The sequence below is a fragment of the Nerophis lumbriciformis genome, linkage group LG04, assembly GCF_033978685.3.
Source record: "Nerophis lumbriciformis linkage group LG04, RoL_Nlum_v2.1, whole genome shotgun sequence".
In the NCBI taxonomy this organism is placed as follows: Eukaryota; Metazoa; Chordata; class Actinopteri; order Syngnathiformes; family Syngnathidae; genus Nerophis; species Nerophis lumbriciformis.
This window is the reverse complement of record NC_084551.2, coordinates 40840747-40863017: the sequence shown is the minus strand read 5'-3', so window position 1 is coordinate 40863017 and position 22271 is coordinate 40840747. Positions and strand designations below refer to the sequence as shown.

Sequence of the window (22271 nt, the reverse complement as noted above, 5' to 3'; positions counted from 1 at the left end):
ACAGATTGTTTGCTCTGGCATGCTGCCCCATCTATAATGACTGGATGCTATCCTGACTTTTAGGCTTCTGATCATTAGAAGCTTATAAGTAAATGTGGACACCATGTCGTCACAGCCATACTTATGCTGTCATCGTGTCCTGCATGGTAAACTGACCCTGCATGCTTGGGAGTGAGGCTGTCATGTGTATGTATTCATAAACAAAGGAAATGTATATTGATCACCAGCGCTTGCTCTCTTCTTGTTTCTCAATTAATTGAGATGCTATCATTTACATTGCAGTAAATAAACTTTGTTTTATCCCTTCCACCCCCCTAGGTGATGACGGCTATGAGCAGATTTCCAGTGACGAAGACGATCTGGATAATGGCACCTTTAAGTTGCCCTCCTTTGACATGGACTACACTCCTGAGGACCTTGCATCTGTTCCCCCGGTCCAGTATGACCCTTATGAACGAGAACTCCGACCACTGGTCTTTTTTACCCCTCCGTACAAAACACTGTTTGATACCCAGCTTGAGAAGCCCAGTATGGAAGACCCTACCAATTCAGAAGGGGTAGCAGTTGGTGAGGAGACAGACCCAGTTGCACAGCTTAAAGAGCTGCTAGGAAGCATCAGAGAAGACAGAGACGTCCGTTGGGTCACTGCGCTCGAAGAAGCGTCGGGACTACTCCCCAAGGGCTTGGCGTGTCTCATTAAAGAGGGTGGGGGGGAAGACCATGTCAACCTTTTAGCACAGTGGGCTCTCCAAGCGTTAAGTATGGAGATTGCCCTCACGCAACCAATTGCTCTGAACCTCAGACAACTGAAAGCCGGTGCCAAGCTAGCGTCATACCTAGCAGAGAGTTCACAGGGCCTCACGGCGCTGCTGCATGGTGGGGCTCTGGACGTGCTGCTGGATCTGCTTCACAGGGACCATGTCTCTTCTACATTAAAACTGAGCCTAATCAGGGCACTTGATGCCCTGATTAGCTCACCTGTTGGGGTAGAGGCTTTTCTAAATGCCGGCAAGTCAGAGAAAAGTGGCTATCAGGTTAGCATCCCTGAAGTTACTGTTTTATCTTCTTGTTTTTAGCTTTTTATGAAGTCCTGAAATTGAAATTTTTGCATCATTGTCATATCCTTTACAGCGTTTAGTCCAGCTATTCCTGCGTGATGAGACAGTGAGAGTTATTACTGCTGGCAATGCCATTCTTCAGAAAAGCCACACATTTGAGGTACTGTTTGACCTCCAGCGTACAGCAGCGGCATGGAATGAACCACAGCAGGTGCACACTCATTGAGATACACACACATACGCGCACGCCTGCAACTTTCAACAGCAATCACTTTTCAGGAGGAAATGGAGGATGCTGACAATGCAATGGAAGAAGAGCCGGCCCTAACCGCCGCGCCTTTGAGCGAGGCAGAGCTCAATCGGTTGGTGGGTGTTTTGGAGGAATTGTACCAGCTGCTGGAGATGGCCCCTCACTGCATGGTGCAGCCCCCAGGGAAAGCGTTCCCAACTTCTGCAAGAATTACGGGACCACAGGAGAGGGACGATCCATACCCCACTCTGTACAGGTACACATTTACTAGGGATGTAACAATATTGTAGATACTGCGCACAGTATTGCATTTTCAAAATCATCACATGATGCCATGACGTGTGACGATAACAAATGAAAACTTGGTATGTATAGTTTCTTTCTTGCGCTTTTGCTTTGGCCATTCGGAAAACAAATTAGATCTCCCAAATCCTCTGTGTGGCGCGGGAGTAGCAAGGTGGGGGCCCGGTTAGCAATAAAGAGGAGACAAAGAGGAAGCATCCAGGTGTGTTCATAGTAGTAAAAGAGAAATTGGGTTTTTTGGACATTTCCTGCAAATGTCATCAAAACCCGTTGATGATTTTTTAAGTTATGTTGCTAACAGACAGACAAACAAACCTTGCCAAAAACATAACCTCTTTGGCGGCGGTAATAAAGTCTGCGTACGGCAAAGTAAAGAGTGACCTTCATCTCAAACATTTCCAAGCCGACACAGGCGGTCAGGGTGCACCACGTGGAGGGAAAACACCCACTGGGAGCGCGGATACTGCACACCCCGGGGAATACGAGTAATATGAGAAGATGGATGAGAAGCTACATGCTAAACCATCACCTGAAAATGATATTTGAACGAGGCCAAACATCAATTTGTGACTGTATCAAAAAGTAAATGGAACTTTTAATTGTCAACTAACTTTTTTTGAGAAACAACATTTTCCAAACTGATATAAAAATGTCCACTGCATAGGGCACTGCTTCTCAGAAAGTAAAAGTTGAAAGATACTAAACTGAGCATTATTATTTCACACTTGTTACACTGAGTGTTTACATTGTCAGTTTGTTCAATTACCGGTACAGTAAATGTCTTTATCCTAAAAATTCCTGCCACTGCATTTTACACACTATCACACTAAGGCAGTGGTCCCCAACCTTTTTGTAACTGTGGACCGGTCAACGCATGCGTGCTTACGAACTGTATCCCTGCAGACTGTATTGATCTATATTGATATATAATGTAGGAACCAGAAATATTAATAACAGAAAGAAACAACCCTTTTGTGCGAAGGGAGGTTTTATGGGTTAGTGTACTAATTGTAAGTGTATCTTGTGTTTTTTATGTTTATTTAATAAAATAAAAAATAAAATAAATGGTTATTTATTTTTTTTTAGTTGTTTTTTTATTTCTTGTGCGGCCCGGTACCAATCGATCCACGGACCGGTGGTTGGGGACCACTGCACTAAAGCATTTTTACCAAGTCTTTTTTTTCTGAAAATATTATCCCGCCGTGGCCTTAATATCGTGACTATATTGTACAGTGATATTTTGATATCTTTGATATCTGCAGGTACATGCATGTGTGCCATTTCCTGGAGAGCACATCCGTGGTGCTATCTGCAGCAGCAGCGGCCGGACACTTAGGCGTCACTCAAGCTGTGAGAGAAATCCTTCGCTTCCTGTCGCTCACACAGTCGGGTTTGCTCTTCCTTCTTGCCCAACCCTCTCCCGCCAACTTACTTTTGAGGCTTCTTGCATCCGTGGGTGAGACGGATGGGGAAGAGGCAACCTTTACGGGAGGAGAAGGAGGTCTCCATGGGCCTAGCTTTGGTGAAGAGGGCTTTGGCGTGTGGCTCATGCAGGCTCTACATGCTCTCCAGGGGGTCTCAGAGCTTATGAGCCATGTGACCTCAGGAGTAGACGGAGGAGTGGGCTTGGAAGAAGGCGACAACCCGGAGGTCCTGGCCACGCTCCATTCACTCTATCTGATAACCTTCACTGTGACTGGCCGCAGTGCCGTGGCTCATGTTTTCAGTTTGGACAACAACTTGTTCTGCCTGGTCGCTCTTCTGCAACACTACAGCAAGGAAGGACAAAGGTGAGGACATATCCTGCTTCTGTCTGTCTTCTGTCTGTTTTGGCAAAACCAAAAAAAGCTAGTTTACTTCATGTCTGAGTGTGTCTCACTTTTGTCTTTTAGTGAAGCCAAGACTCGCAAAGCAGTGACATATAACTATGCGTGTATGCTGTTGTTGTTGGTGGTGCAAAGCTCCAATGAGCTGCGGATGATGGAGCAACATGCTGCTCCATTGCTTACTATAGCGAAGGCTGATGAAACCAATGCTAAGCTACAAGGTAAACATGCGCAACGAAATTCATGGAAATTACTTTGTCATGCCGCCCGAAATGCAGCTGAGATAGGCACCAGCACCCCCCGTTACCCCGAAAGGGACAAAGCGGTAGAAAATGGATGGATGGATATTTCTTTTTGTAGTGCTCTTACATGATAATGCTGACTTTCTGTTGTTCCTCAGAGCTTAGTAAATGGCTGGAGCCTTTGGAGAAACTGCGTTTTGAGATCGGCAGCATCCCAACTGTATTAGAATACATCAAACAGGTATACATAAATTTACTCTTTGAGTATGTCAATTGTTTGTGAATAAATTCAGTACTATAATCTTTCAATCATGTTACTTAACAAAGGAAAGCATTCAACTAAACGATGTCATCTAATGACCAGGAACGTGCCAATCGACCGGCCGCCAATCGGTATCGGACGTTTTTTCTGAAAAGTATGTGATTGGCCATTACCAATATATGTTTTTTAATGCCGATCCCATCCTACTGACACTATTTATTTTTGGTCTCACAGCTAGTTATGTGTCTCCATACACAGTGTGGAGACAATCCACTAGATTAAAATTTAGTGGATTCTATTATGTCAAATAAACAGCTTTTTTTTTAGTTTAAGTATCTTTATCACTGAAGGATGGGGCTAAGAATGTTGCACACCGAGAGCAAGCCAGAAGCAAGGATGCTAATAGCTAAACTAACTGCTAGTCTAGCTTAAAACCACACCAAGAAATAAATGCTTATTGAAGTTTTAAGAAGTCCAGAGGGAAGCACATTACAGCAGAAAGTAAGCAGCGATTAATAGGAAATTAACGCAGGGTTTCCCCTTAATGTAATTGAATGTGGGGCGCCGCCACAACATTTTTATTACCGCCACACCTTGAAAATAAGGGTTGTTTTTTTAACTTGAAAACAAATTAAAGTAATTTAATATATTGTAGCACTCAGAAGAAATCACACAAAGTCTGATGCTAATTTTAAATTGTATTACCAATCTTATGATAACAGGTTTTACCTCCCGTGCAAACACTTTTGTCTCGTGAGTCCGCGCTTCCACAGACACACAACAACACTTCTGCATTTTTTGTCAATCACCTTTCAGACACGGACGGTGTGTTTGCAAACATGGGGAAAACTGACATCAAATCCAAACCACACGAACATAAAACATTAACATTAGCTGGTCGAATGAATGAATATATAGCCTATTATTTGCGCACTATTGACAAGTAATGTACCGAAAACTTGACCATCGAAAAAAGACTTTGATTACCGCAATCGGATGTAAACAAAACGCACACATTTGTCTGCATGTGGATGTGATTTTTATATATATTGCAGATATAGCCACGGACAGACAATATATATATATATATAATATATATTGACAATAATATCCACACAATGTGCAAATATTAAGAGGACAGTGGCGGCTTTTAAGAAGAGAAAGTCTAACTAGAACAACGGCGCCAAGCAAGTGTGACGTCATGCTTGCTGTAGCTCTCTTCTTTTGTCACGGACATCAAGGGACAGAAGTAGAGTCTCTAAACACGAGTAGATTTTATAATAACACCAGAAGAAGATGCTAGATTTGTTGCTAATTGTTTTTAATTAAAAAAAAGCTATTAAAAGTCTGTAAACACTTGAAAAAGATTGTACAAAAAGCAGCAACAATTAATATTATGGCAAAACGATAAAAAAATATGTTAATACTAATTAATAATGACTGATTTGTTTGAAATGTAAGTATGCATTTTTTGAGCATTAATTATCTTATCAAATTACTCTATGATGTCATGGTGACCACGCCCATAAACCCGCCCCCGCTGCCACTGGTATCTTGGCAGTTTAGAGGAAACCCTGTAACAAGTAGAGTGATAAGGGTTAAAGGAGAATATAACAACTGTTGGTGTGTCAGCAATGTCACAGTCAGTAGACAACCTGTAAGAGAAGGACAGATCCATCCATGAATTGGTGGTGTCGATACCAAAGGTAGTATCAGTATATGATCGATACTAGAGTAATTAAATTAATTTAATTAAATAAAGTTAATAAATGTGATCGGTATTGGTATCGACCGATCTCACTCATGGATAATCGGTAACAAAATCGACAGTTTAAAACCCTGATGGGAACATTCCTACTAATAATTAACCTTAGTGGCCACCTGATAGATGTCACTGTCGTATGCTGGGTTCTGCTGACATACCTGAACCGCTCAAACTACACTGTTGCATGTTTATGTCAAGGCTGCATAATAGGAATAACACTGTATATCATTATGTGTTTTTTCTTATAACTTCAGAATGTGGAAAATGTGTTGACTCCTGAGGGAACTGGATTGGTCACTGCTCTCAGGGTGCTCTGCCACATCGCCTGCCCCCCGCCTGCCGTTGAGGGTAAATGCTAGTAACTTGTGCGAAACAAAATTCTGCAACATTACGGTCACTGTATCATATAACTGGTGGCATTACACCTTTGTTTCAATGTTTATTTTCATATACTAGCTGTACAATGACACGTACATTATCTGAAAAAACAGCCTGCACTTACATAGAGCTCAGGGAACATTCAGATTTTTTTTTTAAACGCCTGAAGCGCGCATACGCGCCTGTGCTGCTGAAACCCAACACTCATGGAATTATAACATGCATACGCTCGAGCAAGAGTTTTGGAACTCTTTACCTTGGCCAACGTTTGCAAAAGTGTGTGTTTTAAGGACAAAATGATGCGTTTGCGTGTGGACAAGAGGCTTAAACGCAGAGAAACGTATGCGTTTATAAAGTTTTTGTGTTCACGTGGACATGGCCTCTCAAAATAATTGCTGGGTGCAGCCGTCTACAAAGTACATGTTATTATTAGAATTAAGTATACAATATACTCTTCTGATACAATTGAGTAGGTATAATTGAGTAAATAAATGACCACTATATGAGGAAATATTGTTAAATATATGTGGTGTACAGGGCTCACCTTGTCTGCCATGTTTCCCCAGGTCAGCAAAAGGACCTGAAGTGGAGTCTCGCCGGCGTCCAACTGTTCTCTGGGGAGGGTCTAGATACATGTGTGCGTGTCTTGCAGAAGCTTTGCGGCGTCCTGCTGCAGCCGTGGCGCTTGCACGGAAACATGGGCCCCACGCCGCAGCGCTGCACAATCCTCAGTATTTGCGTCAGCACGCTGCGGTTGTTGTGCACGATGCTGATGGAGCTGCTTCGCGGTGGGGCGTTCCAGTTCAGGGACACGCGTGTGGCCAGCGTGTTGGTGTCGCTACACATGATAGTTTGTTCCATCCCTGCGTCTGGACGACTGGATGGAGAGGAAGCCAAAGTGCAGGCTCTCATTGTTGATGTGCTGCTCACTTTTACGCAAGGTGTAAACGAGGAGGTGTGCGGAACTCAAAGAATAAGTCAGACAAATATATTATTTTTTATCAATAAAGTGAACCAGGTTCCTGTCTCACACAGGTGACGCATACAGAGGAAACTCTGGCCAGTAACACATGGTCTTTGATGTTGAAGGAGGTCTTGGTGTCTTTACTCAAGTCTCCTGAAGGGCTTTTCTCTGGTCTGACATTATTGTCAGAGCTCCTGCCTTTACCACTTCCGATGCAAAGCACTCAGGTATGTGACTCTTTATTTTCCTTCTGCTCCTTCCTTCTTTTGTTATTTTATCCATGTCACCCGTTCCTCAGGTGTTATCAGTACAAGACGTGGCAATAGCCTTAAACACAAGAAAGCTTTGGAGCATGCACATCCGGGCACAGTGGATAGTGTTCTATGAGACCTTGAGATGTGTGTGCACCACCAGCTGCCCTCCGCTCCTGGCTATTCTCAGGAGGGTGTGTGTTCAGCTAGCTGACCTCTCTTCACCTACCGCGACACTCATCATGAAGACCTTGCTGGAGCTGCTGCTGGAGGAGGTGCAGCCGTGAGTGAAATACACTCATACACACTCTGGTCACTTGTATCGCTATGAATTGACTGTGGACAAATTGTCCGAGCTGCAGGGTGGAGGGGAAAGTCCTGTGCTGGGGCCAAATCCTGCGCCTGCTTTCTATGACTGATGCACTAGTGTCACAGAGAGCGTGCAAGAGCGCCGTCTTGCACTTGCTGTCTGGATCAGTGTCTGGAGACGAACAGCTGGTGGATGTCTTCCCCTTGCTGCTGTCTCTAGTGGTGCCTCCCTCCGACCACTCTTTACAGCAGCAGCAGTGCAGTGAACTGATGGGAACAATATTACAGTCACTATGTGACCAGGTAGGACAAAAATCATGTATTCACAAGGAAAGCAAAGTATCTAAAGATGAAACGCTCTCTTCACTAGGATATTTCTCTGGTGACGTCTCAAGCTGGAGAAAGCTGCATGTCGGAGGTGGAGCTGCTGGCCAATGCGCTCCCAGGGCGAGAGATGATTTCATCAATTTGTATCGCCTTGATGGAGATTTTGGGAAACGCAGACAGCAGTGTCCCTCTTCTCCTCACCTGTATCAGGACTCTGACATTCCTCACAGAGCATGAATATGGACTTTACCATCTCAAATTGTAAATATTTAGTTTTAAAGACGCTTGTCTTCCAGCATTATTGTCACTTGTCTAAACCTTTGTTTAATATATTGTTTCAGAGCTTTAAAGAAACACAGTGCAGGGTTATTCTCACTTTTGAAGAGGTTAGTTTTTCCATTCAACAAGGACTGTGCAGACCTGCTCTCAGCTTTGATAGACTTCCTCCGACAGATTGTCAACACTGACCCAGTGGTAAGTTGAGCTAAAATGTCGTAATTTTCTCTTCTAAATTTACATTTGAGTTTTTGATTGCCATTCCAGTGTAATGAGGAGGGCCAAATATCTGCTGAGGAGCCGTCCTTCGTTCCTCCTCCTCGGTTGCTGAGCGGCTCTGAGATGAAATCTCTCCTGCGATGGGAAAAGTCTGAGTCACATCCGCTGCTTACTTTGGAGAGGCAGATTACGGTACAAATGACTCATTCTTATCTTGATCGAATTCCCACAACCCCAAAAACAACAAATGTTGCTTTTGTACTGTACAGAGGACCTTTAGTGATTTTACTCTACATTTAAAACACTTTATTGAGGTCTCGATCAGGTGTTCTTAACATTTTTGACTTTGGAGCCCAACTTTTCCACTACAGAGGGGCCCAGGACCTACTCAAATATTAACACTGAATTTGTAATCTTTAATCGTATTCAGTAGTTATATCTAACCTGCTTACAGTTTACAACCTTGTCAAATTATATGAAACCATATGTTAATCACAAAGATTATTTTTCATTTAACACATAAACTTTAGGTTAGGCTGATTAGAAAAATAGGTACTAACCAAATATACTGCATAAGAAGGGACTCATAAATAACTGACAAAAAAATAATTTTACATAAATTACATGCTAAAATAAATAAACTAAATTAATAATGAATATGTTTCCTATACAACCTGTCAATAAAATTATAGGTACAAATGACAATACAGCATCACCACTTTAGTCATATTTGTTGTGCTTAAGAAACTTCTCTATGACTTAAGTTCCAGACTTCTTCTGTTTGTTTGAGATTGTCATTACTGCCACAAGTTCTGGAAAAGTGTACTACAACTGACTACCGCTGCAGCCCATCGTACTACAGCTGAGAAACTAGAGCTGCACCAGCAATCGATTTTTATTGAAATCCAATTATTTAATTCAATTCAAACAACTTTATTAATCCCTCAAGGGGCAATTCAATTTGAGCAGCAGGTTGTCGTGGTTTGCAAAGCCTACATGGCTCACAATAAATAAATAAAAATAATAAAAAAGTCAATAAATACATGAACAATACAACACTCTGAAAAACGTAAAAGTTTAAGAGTCAAAGTGCAGAGGGGACAAACGATTTGGAAAAGCGATTTGTTTTACATAATGGAAGGGCATAGTGTCCCCCTGAAGGCAACAGAGAGAATTTCACCGCAAGGACATGGCTCGGAGAGGCTAAAATGCTCTTTGGATTTCGGAGGATTTGCTGGTTGCAGAAGAAGTTTAAGTCTCTTAGTTTTACTCCGGTAATCTTAGAGCAAGACTTAACAATACTAGTCAGGCTGTTTCGGTCTTTAACTGAAAGACAGTGAAACCAACAAATAAAATAAAAACACATAAGACTCTCAATAAATGTTTGATAAAGACATCTAAAATCTAAAAACAGAGAAATAATTTAATTTCCTGAGAAGATGAATTCTCTGTTGTGCTCGCTTCACTATAAAATCAGCGTTTATATCAAACTTGAACTGGTCGTCAAAAAAGATCCACAAATATTTATATGATGAAACAATGTCAACTTTTTTGTTATGTATGATGCACTCTGTAGAAATTTCCTTCTTACGTCTAAAATCAATAATTAATTATTTGGTTTTGGATACATTTAAATCCAAAAAGTTAACAGTCACACCAGGAGATCAATTATGATGAAGTTATTAACAAAAAGAACATCGTAAAATCTCTCTCTATCATGTCTTGAGCCTCCAAGGGTCCTACTTAATGTGAGAGCGCTCTGCATTCCAATCTCAGGCATGTGATTTTTCCGTTTATAGTCGGAAATCCGTCTTTTTTTATCACTAAAAATATAAAAAAATATTTTAAATTTTTTCCGACCTACAAGTGTGTTAAAATCTTAATGCGTCTCTTTGCCATATCTGCCAACAACTACGGTTTTACCGTTTTGAGTAAGTTTTTTGATAATCCATTCCGGTTTACAGCTGCAGTGGTAAAACTACGGTTTTCCATTAAAAATTATTAACTTAAAAATCGAAGCTACATAGTTTAACTACATTTCCCAGTAGCTTGGCAGTAGCTTTGCTACTTTTTAAACAAGTAGCGATTACCGTAGTTTAGCTATTTTTAGACCCATGTAGCGGTTAACTATACTACAAACCCCGTTTCCATATGAGTTGGGAAATTTTGTTAGATGTAAATATAAACGGAGTACAATGATTTGCAAATCATTTTCAACCCATATTCAGTTGAATATGCTACAAAGACAACATATTTGATGTTCAAACTGATAAACATTTTTTTTGCAAATAATCATTAACTTTAGAATTTGATGCCAGCAACACGTGACAAAGAAGTTGGGAAAGGTGGCAATAAATACTGATAAAGTTGAGGAATGTTCATCAAACACTTATTTGGAACATCCCACAGGTGAACGGGCAAATTGGGAACAGGTGGGTGCCATGATTGGGTATAAAAGTAGATTCCATGAAATGCTCAGTCATTCACAAACAAGGATGGGGCGAGGGTCACCACTTTGTCAACAAATGCGTGAGAAAATTGTTGAACAGTTTAAGAAAAACCTTTCTTAACCAGCTATTGCCAGGAATTTAGGGATTTCACCATCTACGGTTCGTAATATCATCAAAGGGTTCAGAATCTGGAAAAATCACTGCACGTAAGCAGCTAAGCCCGTGACCTTCGATCCCTCAGGCTGTACTGCATCAACAAGCAACATCAGTGTGTAAAGGATATCACCACATGGGCTCAGGAACACTTCAGAAACCCACTGTCAGTAACTACAGTTGGTCGCTACATCTGTAAGTGCAAGTTAAAACTCCTATGCAAGGCGAAAATCGTTTATCAACAACACCCAGAAACGCCGTCGACTTCGCTGGGCCTGAGCTCATCTAAGATGGACTGATACAAAGTGGAAAAGTGTTCTGTGGTCTGACGAGTCCACATTTCAAATGGTTTTTGGAAACTGTGGACGTTGTGTCCTCCGGACCAAAGAGGAAAAGAACCATCCGGATTGTTATAGGCGCAAAGTTGAAAAGCCAGCATCTGTAATGGTATGGGGGTGTACTAGTGCCCAAGACATGGGTAACTTACACATCTGTGAAGGCGCCATTAATGCTGAAAGGTACATACAGGTTTTGGAGCAACATATGTTGCCATCCAAGCAACGTTACCATGGACGCCCCTTCTTATTTCAGCAAGACAATGCCAAGCCACGTGTTACATCAACGTGGCTTCATAGTAATAGAGTGCGGGTACTAGACTGGCCTGCCTGTAGTCCAGACCTGTCTCCCATTGAAAATGTGTGGCGCATTATGAAGCCTAAAATACCACAACGGAGACCCCCGGACTGTTAAACAACTTAAGCTGTACATCAAGCAAGAATGGGAAAGAATTCTACCTTAGAAGCTTAAAAAATGTGTCTCCTCAGTTCCCAAACGTTTACTGAGTGTTTTTTTAAAAGGAAAGGCCATGTAACACAGTGGTGAACATGCCCTTTCCCAACTACTTTGGCACGTGTTGCAGCTATGAAATTCTAAGTTAATTATTATTTGCAAAAAAAAATTAAATTTATGAGTTTGAACATCAAATATCTTGTCTTTGTAGTGCATTCAATTGAATATGGGTTGAAAAGGATTTGCAAATAATTGTATTCCATTTATATTTACATCTAACACAGTTTCCCAACTCATATGGAAACGGGGTTTGTACATGCTGCAAAAGAAGAGAGAGGGAAAAGCGAAAGAGAGGAATGGACTAGTGCAACTCCACGGGCAGGGGACAACATATATGGGAAAAATCCAAAATGATTGGTTGGTTTACGTGTAAGAAAATCCATAATTGGTTGGTTGGTTTACTATGATGAGTCACGATTAGTTAAGATTAGGGCAAAACATTACGGACAGGCCAATCAAAGGCAAGATAGGGCAGGTCGTGGAACCAGGAAGGGAAATCACAACAGACACGTACATCCCAAATGACGACGAGAGAGTCGGAGAAGAGAAGAGGGAATATTCAAGCGGGCGATTTTTATATTTAAAAAAACTAGTGGAAGATGGAAGAGGGATTCTTCTTCTTTTTCTTTTAGTGATGGAGACAACGTCCAGGAAACCCACAATGTGTCTACTTGTCCACATTTGGACAAATGTATGGTCTGGATAAAACAATGCCCAAAACATTCATTTTAGTTGTTTACCATGTACCGGTAAGCTCAAATCAAAACTGCTCCCGACATGGAAGACGTGAAATACACATTTAAGAACACACATGGTTGTGGCAGACATGTGATGACTTTTGCTACAGTATAGTCTGTCTAAATGCTAAATTAAATCTAAATCAAACTAAATAATTTTTATTGGTGTTTTAAACAAGACATTAGCTGACATTTTGTTCATTATTTCTACTGTTTATATTTTGACATTGAATAGTTGAATCATTTTGAAACATAAACAACATACTGCAACGGTAACTGCAAGATATTTGTTATTTCATGATGTAAATCACAAATGGCTATTCAGATAAAGGAAGTTAGCTAATAGAATAAACATTGTTTGTACTCTTTATGATTTTTGCATTTGGAGCAGTTAGAAGTGGAGAGGGAGTCGAAAAGACAAAAATTGGCTATAAAATCCAAGACAGAATCCACTAAAGCAGAAACAAAAAGGAAAATGCAAGCTGCTCAGAAATTTGACAGGAAGCCTCATGTTAGAGCCATCAAAGCAAAAATGTCAAAGTAATGTGTGAATGAACCAAAGTAATGTGTAAATGATATAAATAACCAATTGGACCATCTGTGGCTGTGAAGTGAACACTAGTAAGGTTGTAAATACTGTATAGAGTAGGCTAACCCATGTGGTTCTTGTGGATTATTTATTTATTTACAGACAATTTTATATGACAATATTGTTTCTTTTGTTAATATCAGAGTTCGTTCCGCAATCTTACTTTCCGTCTTTTTCATTAAGTTCAAATTACATGCCTGAATCTGCACGGACATACTGCATGGCGCTCCTCACACACGCACGTACACACGTGAGTGTTTCCCATTTATTCGTGGGCACAAATAAATAAATAAATGCAGATTTGGTGATGCAGGTTCGCCCTTTTTAATGAACAAATTATCATGGAAGTGTGGCGGATGTTCACAAAACACCTACCGGTACTTTGTCAGAGAACAAGATGCAGCAGAAGGGTTTCATGGTGCTAATTAATGACTTTGATGCTGTGTTTAGCAAGCAGAGGGGTTAGTGCATCTGCCCCACAATACGAAGGTCCTGAGTAGTCTTGGGTTCAATCCCGGGCTCGGGATCTTTCTGTGTGGAGTTTGCATGTTCTCCCCGTGACTGCGTGGGTTCCCTCCGGGTACTCCGGCTTCCTCCCACCTCCAAAGACATGCACCTGGGGATAGGTTGATTGGCAACACTAAATTGGCCCTAGTGTGTGGATGTGAGTGTGAATGTTGTCTGTCTATCTGTGTTGGCCCTGCGATGAGGTGGCGACTTGTCCAGGGTGTACCCCGCCTTCCGCCCGATTGTAGCTGAGATAGGCTCCAGCGCCCCCCGCGACCCCAAAAGGGAATAAGCGGTAGAAAATGGATGGATGGATGGTATGCATTAATGTTAAATAGAGGAGTGTGTCTTTGTGCCGTGCATTTATTTAGTAATCAATTACAAACGGTCATGAAAGGTAAAGTATTTGCCGTGCGAAACGCCTGCAAAACATGCTGAATGTTTAATTTTTGCTTGTTTGAATACTGCAGGAACAGCAACATGGAAACTTATGTACAACTCTGCAGGATATTTGTAACTCGCTCCTGCAAATTTTTAGAACACCGCTTGAATGCCTTTAACATGCATTATAACAATCGTTGGCCAAATTGACATCATGTCATATTGTTTATATTGCGCAACCCTACTTAACGTGAGTTCACACATTGCCGAGGTGGTTCATAGCGGTTCTGCAATTTGCCGTGCTCCGCCAAAGACCGTGTTAACACTGAACAAAAATATCTTACCACCTGTCGCTCATAACCCATTAAGCCTGAGAACCACAGGGACCCGCCAAAAAAATGTTACATTTTAAATTTCTTGTGCCGGTCTTGGCAAGTCAAAATGGACCATGTTCAAAATGCTTTTCGCTGTTTAGAGAACAGCAGTCTCCATATTTGCACTGCAAGAAAAATATAATACTGTTGACAGCGCCATACTCCCCTAGTCACATTTTCCTCCCGGACCTTCACAATGTGGACAGGGAAACGACACAAAGATGGTGGGCTTAAACACAAAAACAATATGGGTTCATTAAGGCACTGCAGTTGATGGCGAGTACACAGTGGAGGACTCCGCTGCCTTTCGGGGAGATCCGTGGTACTACTACGCCAACCAGCGTTGGCACTGCGTTCAAAACAGAGGCTTCCCGCCATCGTTGAGACGTGTTTTACGGCGGTTTAAGAAACGGCACTCAAACTGGCAATGTGTGAACGCCCTTTTAATGTCCAAATAAATATGTCCCCTTCACTGTTATCTTTTAAAAAGACCACAAAACACCGCAACACAGGCATCCAAAAATGCATACAAGCTCATGCCCAAATGCATGAAGCTTTTAACTTGATGCTCTGCTAATGTTTAATATGACTATCCAACATTGTAACATTTAAGTCAGAAAAGAGGAAAATCATCATACATCATATGGACTTGTTTCCTTTGCAGAAACTGTGTAAGGAAGATGATGCATTGGAGACCATGTTGGAGAGTGTGACTGTCCTGAGGAAAACACTGGAGACGGCAGCAGATGAGCTGCCTTCAGTGGATACGGAGCCTATTTTGCCGGTGCCAGAGACTCTTGGAGCGCAGTTTAATCACCGGTAAAACCGCTGATGATACTCAGTAAAGGAGATTGGAACTAAAACAAATCTAACATGTTTATCTCATTTTCTTTAGGACAGTGTTTATTCTTTCAGAAGCCCTTGATGAACAACTCAAAGCAATGTGGTTCTCTCCATTCCAAACGGATGACATCGAAACTGAACTTGACATGGTGAGGGTCATTGCTAATTATTTATGTTCACATAATCAGTTAAGAGCTTTTTTTGCCTTTCAAGACATAATTGTAATTGATTTGCATTAACATTTGCTGAATTAAATAATCAAAAACACAATTTAATATTGTCTTTTATAATATGAAACATGTGGAATGAAACGAAAACCCAGGTCTCGCCAACAGAAAACCATTATACAAATATAAATACCTCTTTTTTTTGTCAATAATCCGTTCCAAAACGTCAGACTAAAACCAAATTATACAAAAACTGAAGCAATTTTTCCCATAACAAATAATATAAATCTAATTAATCTGTTCCAAACACCCAAAAATATTCACACAAAACACATTTGATAGAAAATAATTATAGTTGTATAGTTAATGAAGTGCTGGCATATTTTGCACTTGTACCGGTACTCAATAAAAAAACCTACTGAGTCACTAAGTGTTGGAATTATTTGTTAGTTTGGGCACTCGATTCAGAGGAAAGATACACGGGCAAAGCAATTGGTCTAGTTTTTTTTGTGCAATGTTTGGCCGCACGATAACAGGGGTGTACAAACTTTTCCCAACAGAAAAAATTAAGGATATGGGGGCTACTTTGATAACGTAATACCTCAATTTACCAGCCTAATTGGTTTTATGACATAGCTCTTGACTCAAAACACTTGTATCCCAAATCAACATCTCCCATTGAAATTAATTTAGTATGTGCTTCACGGTCTTAGATTGAGGTACCATAAACCATTTTTTTTTTACATTAAAGAAGCTTAAAAACAATCCTATGTAAGTCAATATATGCTAAGCTTTATGAACAGTCACATCTTAGATTTGGGTTATAAGCTGTTGTAATATTAAATCTAATTTATAATCAATTAGTTTTTATCTTTCTATAATGCCAAAGGCCACTAAAAAACGAGATGCAGGCCAAAAATGGCCCCTACACAACATACGAGAGTGTTAGCGAATATTTTCATTAAAAACTGATCATATAAAAAATGAAATATGAAAACCGAGGTACTAGTTTTGTGCGATATGGACTATATAAATGATACAAATTTGGCCGACAGTTTTTATTACTATGGTTGATGACACATTCTAGCTGTGTCTTGCAAATTTAACAGCGACACGCGAACGAACGCGTCCAACGCAATGTAGCATTCTAGCCATCGGGTAATGTCCTTCCACAGTACAAAGCCACTTCTAAGGCCATGTCCACACAAACATGGAGAGTTTCACAAACGCACATTTGGGGTTAAAACAATCCCCATCCACACAAATGTAGTTTCTGTCTTTGTCTACACACCAACACATACACCTGCTGTCATGCACATTTTGTCCAATCAGAAGCCTGGAAAAAGCAGCAACAGCTGACTTGGGGGCATTACACCCCGAATATGTTTATTTTGATATACTTTAGACGTACAATGACATGTACATTACCGTATTTTTCTGACTATAAGTCGCAGTTTTTTTCATAGTTTGGCCGGGGGTGCGACTTGTACTCAGGAGCAACTTATGTGTGAAATTATTAACACATTACCGTAAAATATCAAATAATATTATTTAGCTCATTCACGTAAGAGACTAGACGTATAAGGTTTCATGGGATTTAGCGATTAGGAGTGACAGATTGTTTGGTAAACGTATAGCATGTTCTATATGTTATAGTTATTTGAATGACTCTTACCATAATATGTTACGTTAACATACCAGGCACGTTCTCAGTTGGTTACTTATGCGTCATACAACGTACACTTATTCAGCCTGTTGTTCACTATTCTTTATTTATTTTAAATTGCCTTTCAAATGTCTATTCTTGGTGTTGGGTTTTATCAAAGAAATTTCCCCAAAAAATGCGACTTATACTCCAGTGCGACTTATATATGTTTTTTTTCCTTCTTTATTATGCATTTTCGGCCGGTGCGACTTATACTCCAAAAAATACGGTATCTTTAAAACCAACCTACATGGAGACAGAGCCCTGGGAACATTATGAATCTTTTTTGGGGGGTTTAAAGCGCGCATGCACGCCTGTGCTGCTAAAACCCAACACACATAGAATTATAACATGTTCAGCAACATGGTGATGGTAAACATGATGGTGATGATCTTGCGAGCCTTTGCAAATGTGCGGCTAGTCTATGGATTTGTATTCGCTAATAGCTAAATTATGGAATGGATTAAAGCAAAGCACTCAAAACAATGTACCAAAACGGTCCACTGTAAAAAAAAAAACTGTTTAAACTCAGTGTTTACAAAGTACAAGGAAGAAGAAGTTTCAGAAACATCTTGAACCTTATTTAAAAAAGGAGAAAATCAAATTAATCTCATAAAGGATGAATGAAGACGTTTCTGTTTTGTTAGATCAGCCGTTTTACTGCCGTGTTAACAGGCACTCTTTGGAAACAATTATGGTACGTAAATAAACATTTACAAAATATTTCTATGTAACTATCTAATTTCACAATGTACAGGTAAATATCCGATTTATAATCCGGTGCGGCTAATATATAAACCAAATAAAAAAATTCTCCCAAAATTTAGTGGTTGCGGCTTATAGTCCGAAAAATACGGTAATAGTAAATGGACAAGTTGATTAAAAATAATTTTGAGAAAATAATACAGCAGGAAATGATGCAATATGTTACTGCATACGAGGTACTACTGTATTAAAACCGACAAAAACAAAAAAACATTCAGTTCCACATCAACAACACTAACATTGCGCAGAAACAGTATTTTATCTTAATAGCTCTGTATCCTTGTCATAGGTAAAGGTTGACCTGGTGGGTTTAGCCCAAGAATGTTGTCCAGAACTGGACCTGAGGGCCGAGCTGGAGCGCTCTTACCTGTCAGAGCCCACCTCCCCTGGTCACACCAAGACTCCAAAGGGCTTGCGACTGGGGAAACACAAGCATGAGACCTTCATTACATCAAGGTAGCACATTTAGTCCTACAAGGGCTGAATACTTGTCAACAACAACTGATCCATTATTGTGCATCATTCATGCAGTGGAAAATCCGACTACATGGAACCTGCTAAAAGAGCACACATCATGGCTGCTCCGCGTGGCAGAGGAGGTCGCGGGGGCTTTGGACAGAATCTGTGCAGGCCCCATGACATCTTCCGCCAGCGTAAACAGAACACTTCCCGTCCTCCCAGCATGCACGTGGACGACTTTGTGGCAGCGGAGTTCAAAGACATTACCACCCCAATCGGACTTTTGCCTCTTAAGCGGCCTATTAAAAGCTCCCCCAAGCTCCCGACCAGAGGACTCTTTACTGGAAACCGGGGCAGGGCCACCTTCCACAACCAAACTCGCTTTTTCACGCCACCACAACCTAAAAGTGTACTACTGTCTGGTAAGTACGCACGTTGGTTCTCAATTACATGGTAGTTGTCATTTTTCACAGTTTCAAGTGTGTTATAGTTTGTGCACCATCCCAGGAAGTACCGGTAGCTTGACTTTTGTCCTGATACATTACTATAATAATACAGACTTAAATATGATTTAAATATGACCTACTCAGTGGCCTAGTGGTTAGAGTGTCTGCCCTGAGAACGGTAGGTTGTGAGTTTAAACCCCGGCCGAGTCATATCAAAGACAATAAGAATGGGACCCATTACCTCCCTGCTTGGCACTCAGCATCAAGGGTTGGAATTGGGGGTTAAATCACCAAAAATGTTTCCCGGGCGCGGCCACCGCTGCTGCCCACTGCTCCCCTCACCTCCCAGGGGGTGATCAAGGGTGATGGGTCAAATGCAGAGAATAATTTCGCCACACCTAGTGTGTGTGTGACAATCATTGGTACTTTAACTTTAACTTTAAAGTAATCTATTTTTAATGAAGATATCATCTAAATCTACAGTGCATTTGGAAAGTATTCACAAGAGCTTCACTTGTTCCACATTTTGTTATGTTAGAGCCTTATTCCACAATGGAATAAATTAATTTGTGTCCTTAAACTTCGACACGCAATATCCCATAATGACAATGTGAAAAGGTTTATTAGAATTTTTTGCAAATGTATTAAAAATAAAAAACTAAGCTCTGATGAAGTGACCATCAAGTTCTCGCTCACCTCTCTGACCATGGCCCTTCTCCCCCGATCGCTCAGTTTAGACGGCCGGCCAGCTCTCGGAAGAGTCCTGGTGGTTCCAAACTTTTCCATTTACGGATGATGGAGGCCCTGTCCTCATTGGGACCTTTAAGGCAGCAGACATTTTTTTGTACCCTTCCCCAGCCTGTCTCTGAGGTCTACAGACAATTCCTTAGACTTCATTGTTGGTTTGGTTTGCTTCATTGTTGGTTTGGTTTGCCATACACTGTAAAGTGTGGGGCCTTATACTGTATATAGACTGGTGTGTGCCTTTCCAACTAAATTTGCCACGCGTGGATTACAATCAAGCTGTAGGAACATCTCACAGATGATCAGTTGAAACAGGATGCCCCTGAGCTCATTTTTGAGCTTCATGGCAAAGGCTGTGAATACTTATTATGTACATGTGATTTTTAGTGTTTTATTTTTAATATATTTGCAAACAAAATCTTTAAAAAAAAAAAAGCATTGTCGTTATGGGGTATTGTGCGTAGAATATTGAGGACAAAAATTAATTAATTTAAACTTGGAATGAGGCTGTAAAATAACAAATTGTGGAAATAGTTAAGCGCTGTGAATGTTTTCCAGATGCACAGTATGCCCTGCAGCTCAAGAGAAGTTATTTAAACACCATGTCTGATTTGGAAGTGGGAAAAGGCACATTTCAAGTTATTTGGAGCCGCCAGAAATATTATGTCTCAGGTTGTAAAGTAAAGATCACATCAAGACTGGTCAAGATTTGACAAACAAAGCTAAGATACTTTTAAATCAAGGGTGGATGGGATGTAGAGTAAACCGTTGAGGGCAAGGTGAATTCAGTTGAAAAAAACAGCATGTCACAGAGATGATTTTTGACTATTTTGCAGTAGGTCATTAAAAACAGCAAAGCGATGGTAAAAAAACTGGCTGTAAATTTTAATGAAAAATGACAGTGATACCTTTTTTTCAATTTACAGTAATGGACTGTAAAAAGGACAACTAGATTTTAAGGGGGGAAAACTGGCATCTCAGTCGCCAGAATATTACCGTAAAAATACCATCGGTATCGTTTTTTATTTTACCCAGTGTAGAAACTTAAAACTTTAATATTTTATGGTGAAATTCTGCCGACTGAGCTGCCAGGTTTTTAGGGGCCATCAAATCTCCAGTTTTTTACATTGTAGACTATTTTCCCCATTATTTGTAACACTGACAACATGTATAGACCAAAAATCTAATTTTTACTGTAGAGGACATTGGTTGTCAGGAATATACCAAGTAAAACTAATAAGTAAGGAAGAAGTACGGCCTCCCTGTCTTTAGCTTTGTCAAACAACTCTTCTTACTACAAATTGCCCGCCTAAGTCGACGTTGACTTATATTGTCGACTACTTTTGTTGACATCAAATTTAAGACTCAAATGTTAAATTTTTATGAATAATGACTGTAACACTTAATTATCACAAAGCTTTACTACTATCCAGTTGCACAACATAAAATATGTGTACACGGGGATTTCTTGTAAGCTTCAAAATAAAAGTATGGCATTGTTAACATGGATTTTACTACCAAAATACACCAATTTCATTTTCTTTTTTTTTTAGTAGAAAATCTTTTTAATTGTAGTCAAGACATACAAGGACATTACTGCAGCAGTTCTATTCGATAGATAACGACATCAACAAAACAAAGCTGCAAACAAAGCATAAAGATCAAAACTGCTGAATGCCTGATTTGTTACTTTTATGAGTAGATTAAAAAACATCTTAAACTATTTCTGATGCAGGGTTCCAGTTATATCAATTCTGCACTTTTCAGTAGCACCAGCAGAGGGCGCTAAAATCTTTGTTCCACAGGTAACTACCCCCGCAGGGAGGGAGGCCGAGGAGGCTCATCATGGAGCGGCCAAGTCCCGGCAGTCACTCACAGAGGAACCTACAGTGAACCTCGCGGAGGCCAAGGCAACTTCACACGAGGACCTTTGCCCTCCAGACAACTTCCTGCTAGTAAGGAACGACACACACTCTTCTACTGGAAAAGCATTTCGGAACTTATTTTCTCTTCCTCCACCAGATGCATATCGCCTGGCTCCACGTGATCGCGCACCACGCGGCAGAGGAGGCACAGGGCTGTCGTGGCTTGGTGGAGGAGGAGGAGGAGGCGGGGGCAACCCGGGCGGAGGAGGAGGAGGAGGCGGAGGAGGCAGAGGATCCCAGATGAGCAAATTTAGCGGTGGGGGAGGAAGCGGAGGCGGCAGGGGCCGACACGTCCGCTCCTTCACCAGGTAAATCCACCTGGGCATTGACTCAAGCCTCTTAGGGCTCCAAATGGACCAATCAGGATCTTGTATGTGCCGTCTTCATGGAAACGCGTCCGTGGTGATCATAATGTCATTTATTTTGTGTTGTTTGATTTTATGTTGTCTTATTCAGAATTAAAGTTCATAGTAATTGACTTTCTCTTCCATTTGTTGTTTTTTTAACGTAAGAGAAAAGCAATTTAGTGTTGCCAATCAACCTATCCCCAGGTGCATGTCTTTGGAGGTGGGAGGAAGGCGGAGTACCCGGAAGGAACCCACGCAGTCACGTGGAGAACATGCAAACTCCACACAGAAAGACCCTCAACCCGAGGATCAAACCTTTACAAGATTTTTTTTTTTTACATTTAAACATTTGTTTAGAACAAATATTTAACAATCATATTTTGAATTTGATATATATTTC

General features: G+C 40.8%; 1 protein-coding gene across 2 annotated transcripts in view; it reads left to right on the top strand.

Moving 5' to 3' along the window:
- Window positions 1-22002, top strand: part of virma (vir like m6A methyltransferase associated) — a 33820-nt gene extending 11818 nt beyond the window's left edge. For both annotated transcript variants that reach the window (XM_061955113.1, XM_061955105.1), the window contains exons 8-27: window positions 319-1034; window positions 1132-1269; window positions 1338-1564; window positions 2874-3401; window positions 3504-3658; window positions 3838-3920; window positions 5961-6054; window positions 6651-7039; window positions 7120-7275; window positions 7347-7582; window positions 7662-7911; window positions 7979-8196; window positions 8277-8409; window positions 8479-8622; window positions 15135-15289; window positions 15366-15462; window positions 18240-18406; window positions 18482-18831; window positions 21405-21554; window positions 21622-22002. In XM_061955113.1, the coding sequence (XP_061811097.1) occupies window positions 319-1034; window positions 1132-1269; window positions 1338-1564; window positions 2874-3401; window positions 3504-3658; window positions 3838-3920; window positions 5961-6054; window positions 6651-7039; window positions 7120-7275; window positions 7347-7582; window positions 7662-7911; window positions 7979-8196; window positions 8277-8409; window positions 8479-8622; window positions 15135-15289; window positions 15366-15462; window positions 18240-18406; window positions 18482-18831; window positions 21405-21554; window positions 21622-21836 (4601 nt within the window). In that variant the 3' untranslated portion in view covers window positions 21837-22002. The remainder of the gene's footprint in view (window positions 1-318; window positions 1035-1131; window positions 1270-1337; window positions 1565-2873; window positions 3402-3503; window positions 3659-3837; window positions 3921-5960; window positions 6055-6650; window positions 7040-7119; window positions 7276-7346; window positions 7583-7661; window positions 7912-7978; window positions 8197-8276; window positions 8410-8478; window positions 8623-15134; window positions 15290-15365; window positions 15463-18239; window positions 18407-18481; window positions 18832-21404; window positions 21555-21621) is intronic.
- The last annotated feature ends 269 nt before the right edge of the window (window positions 22003-22271 follow it).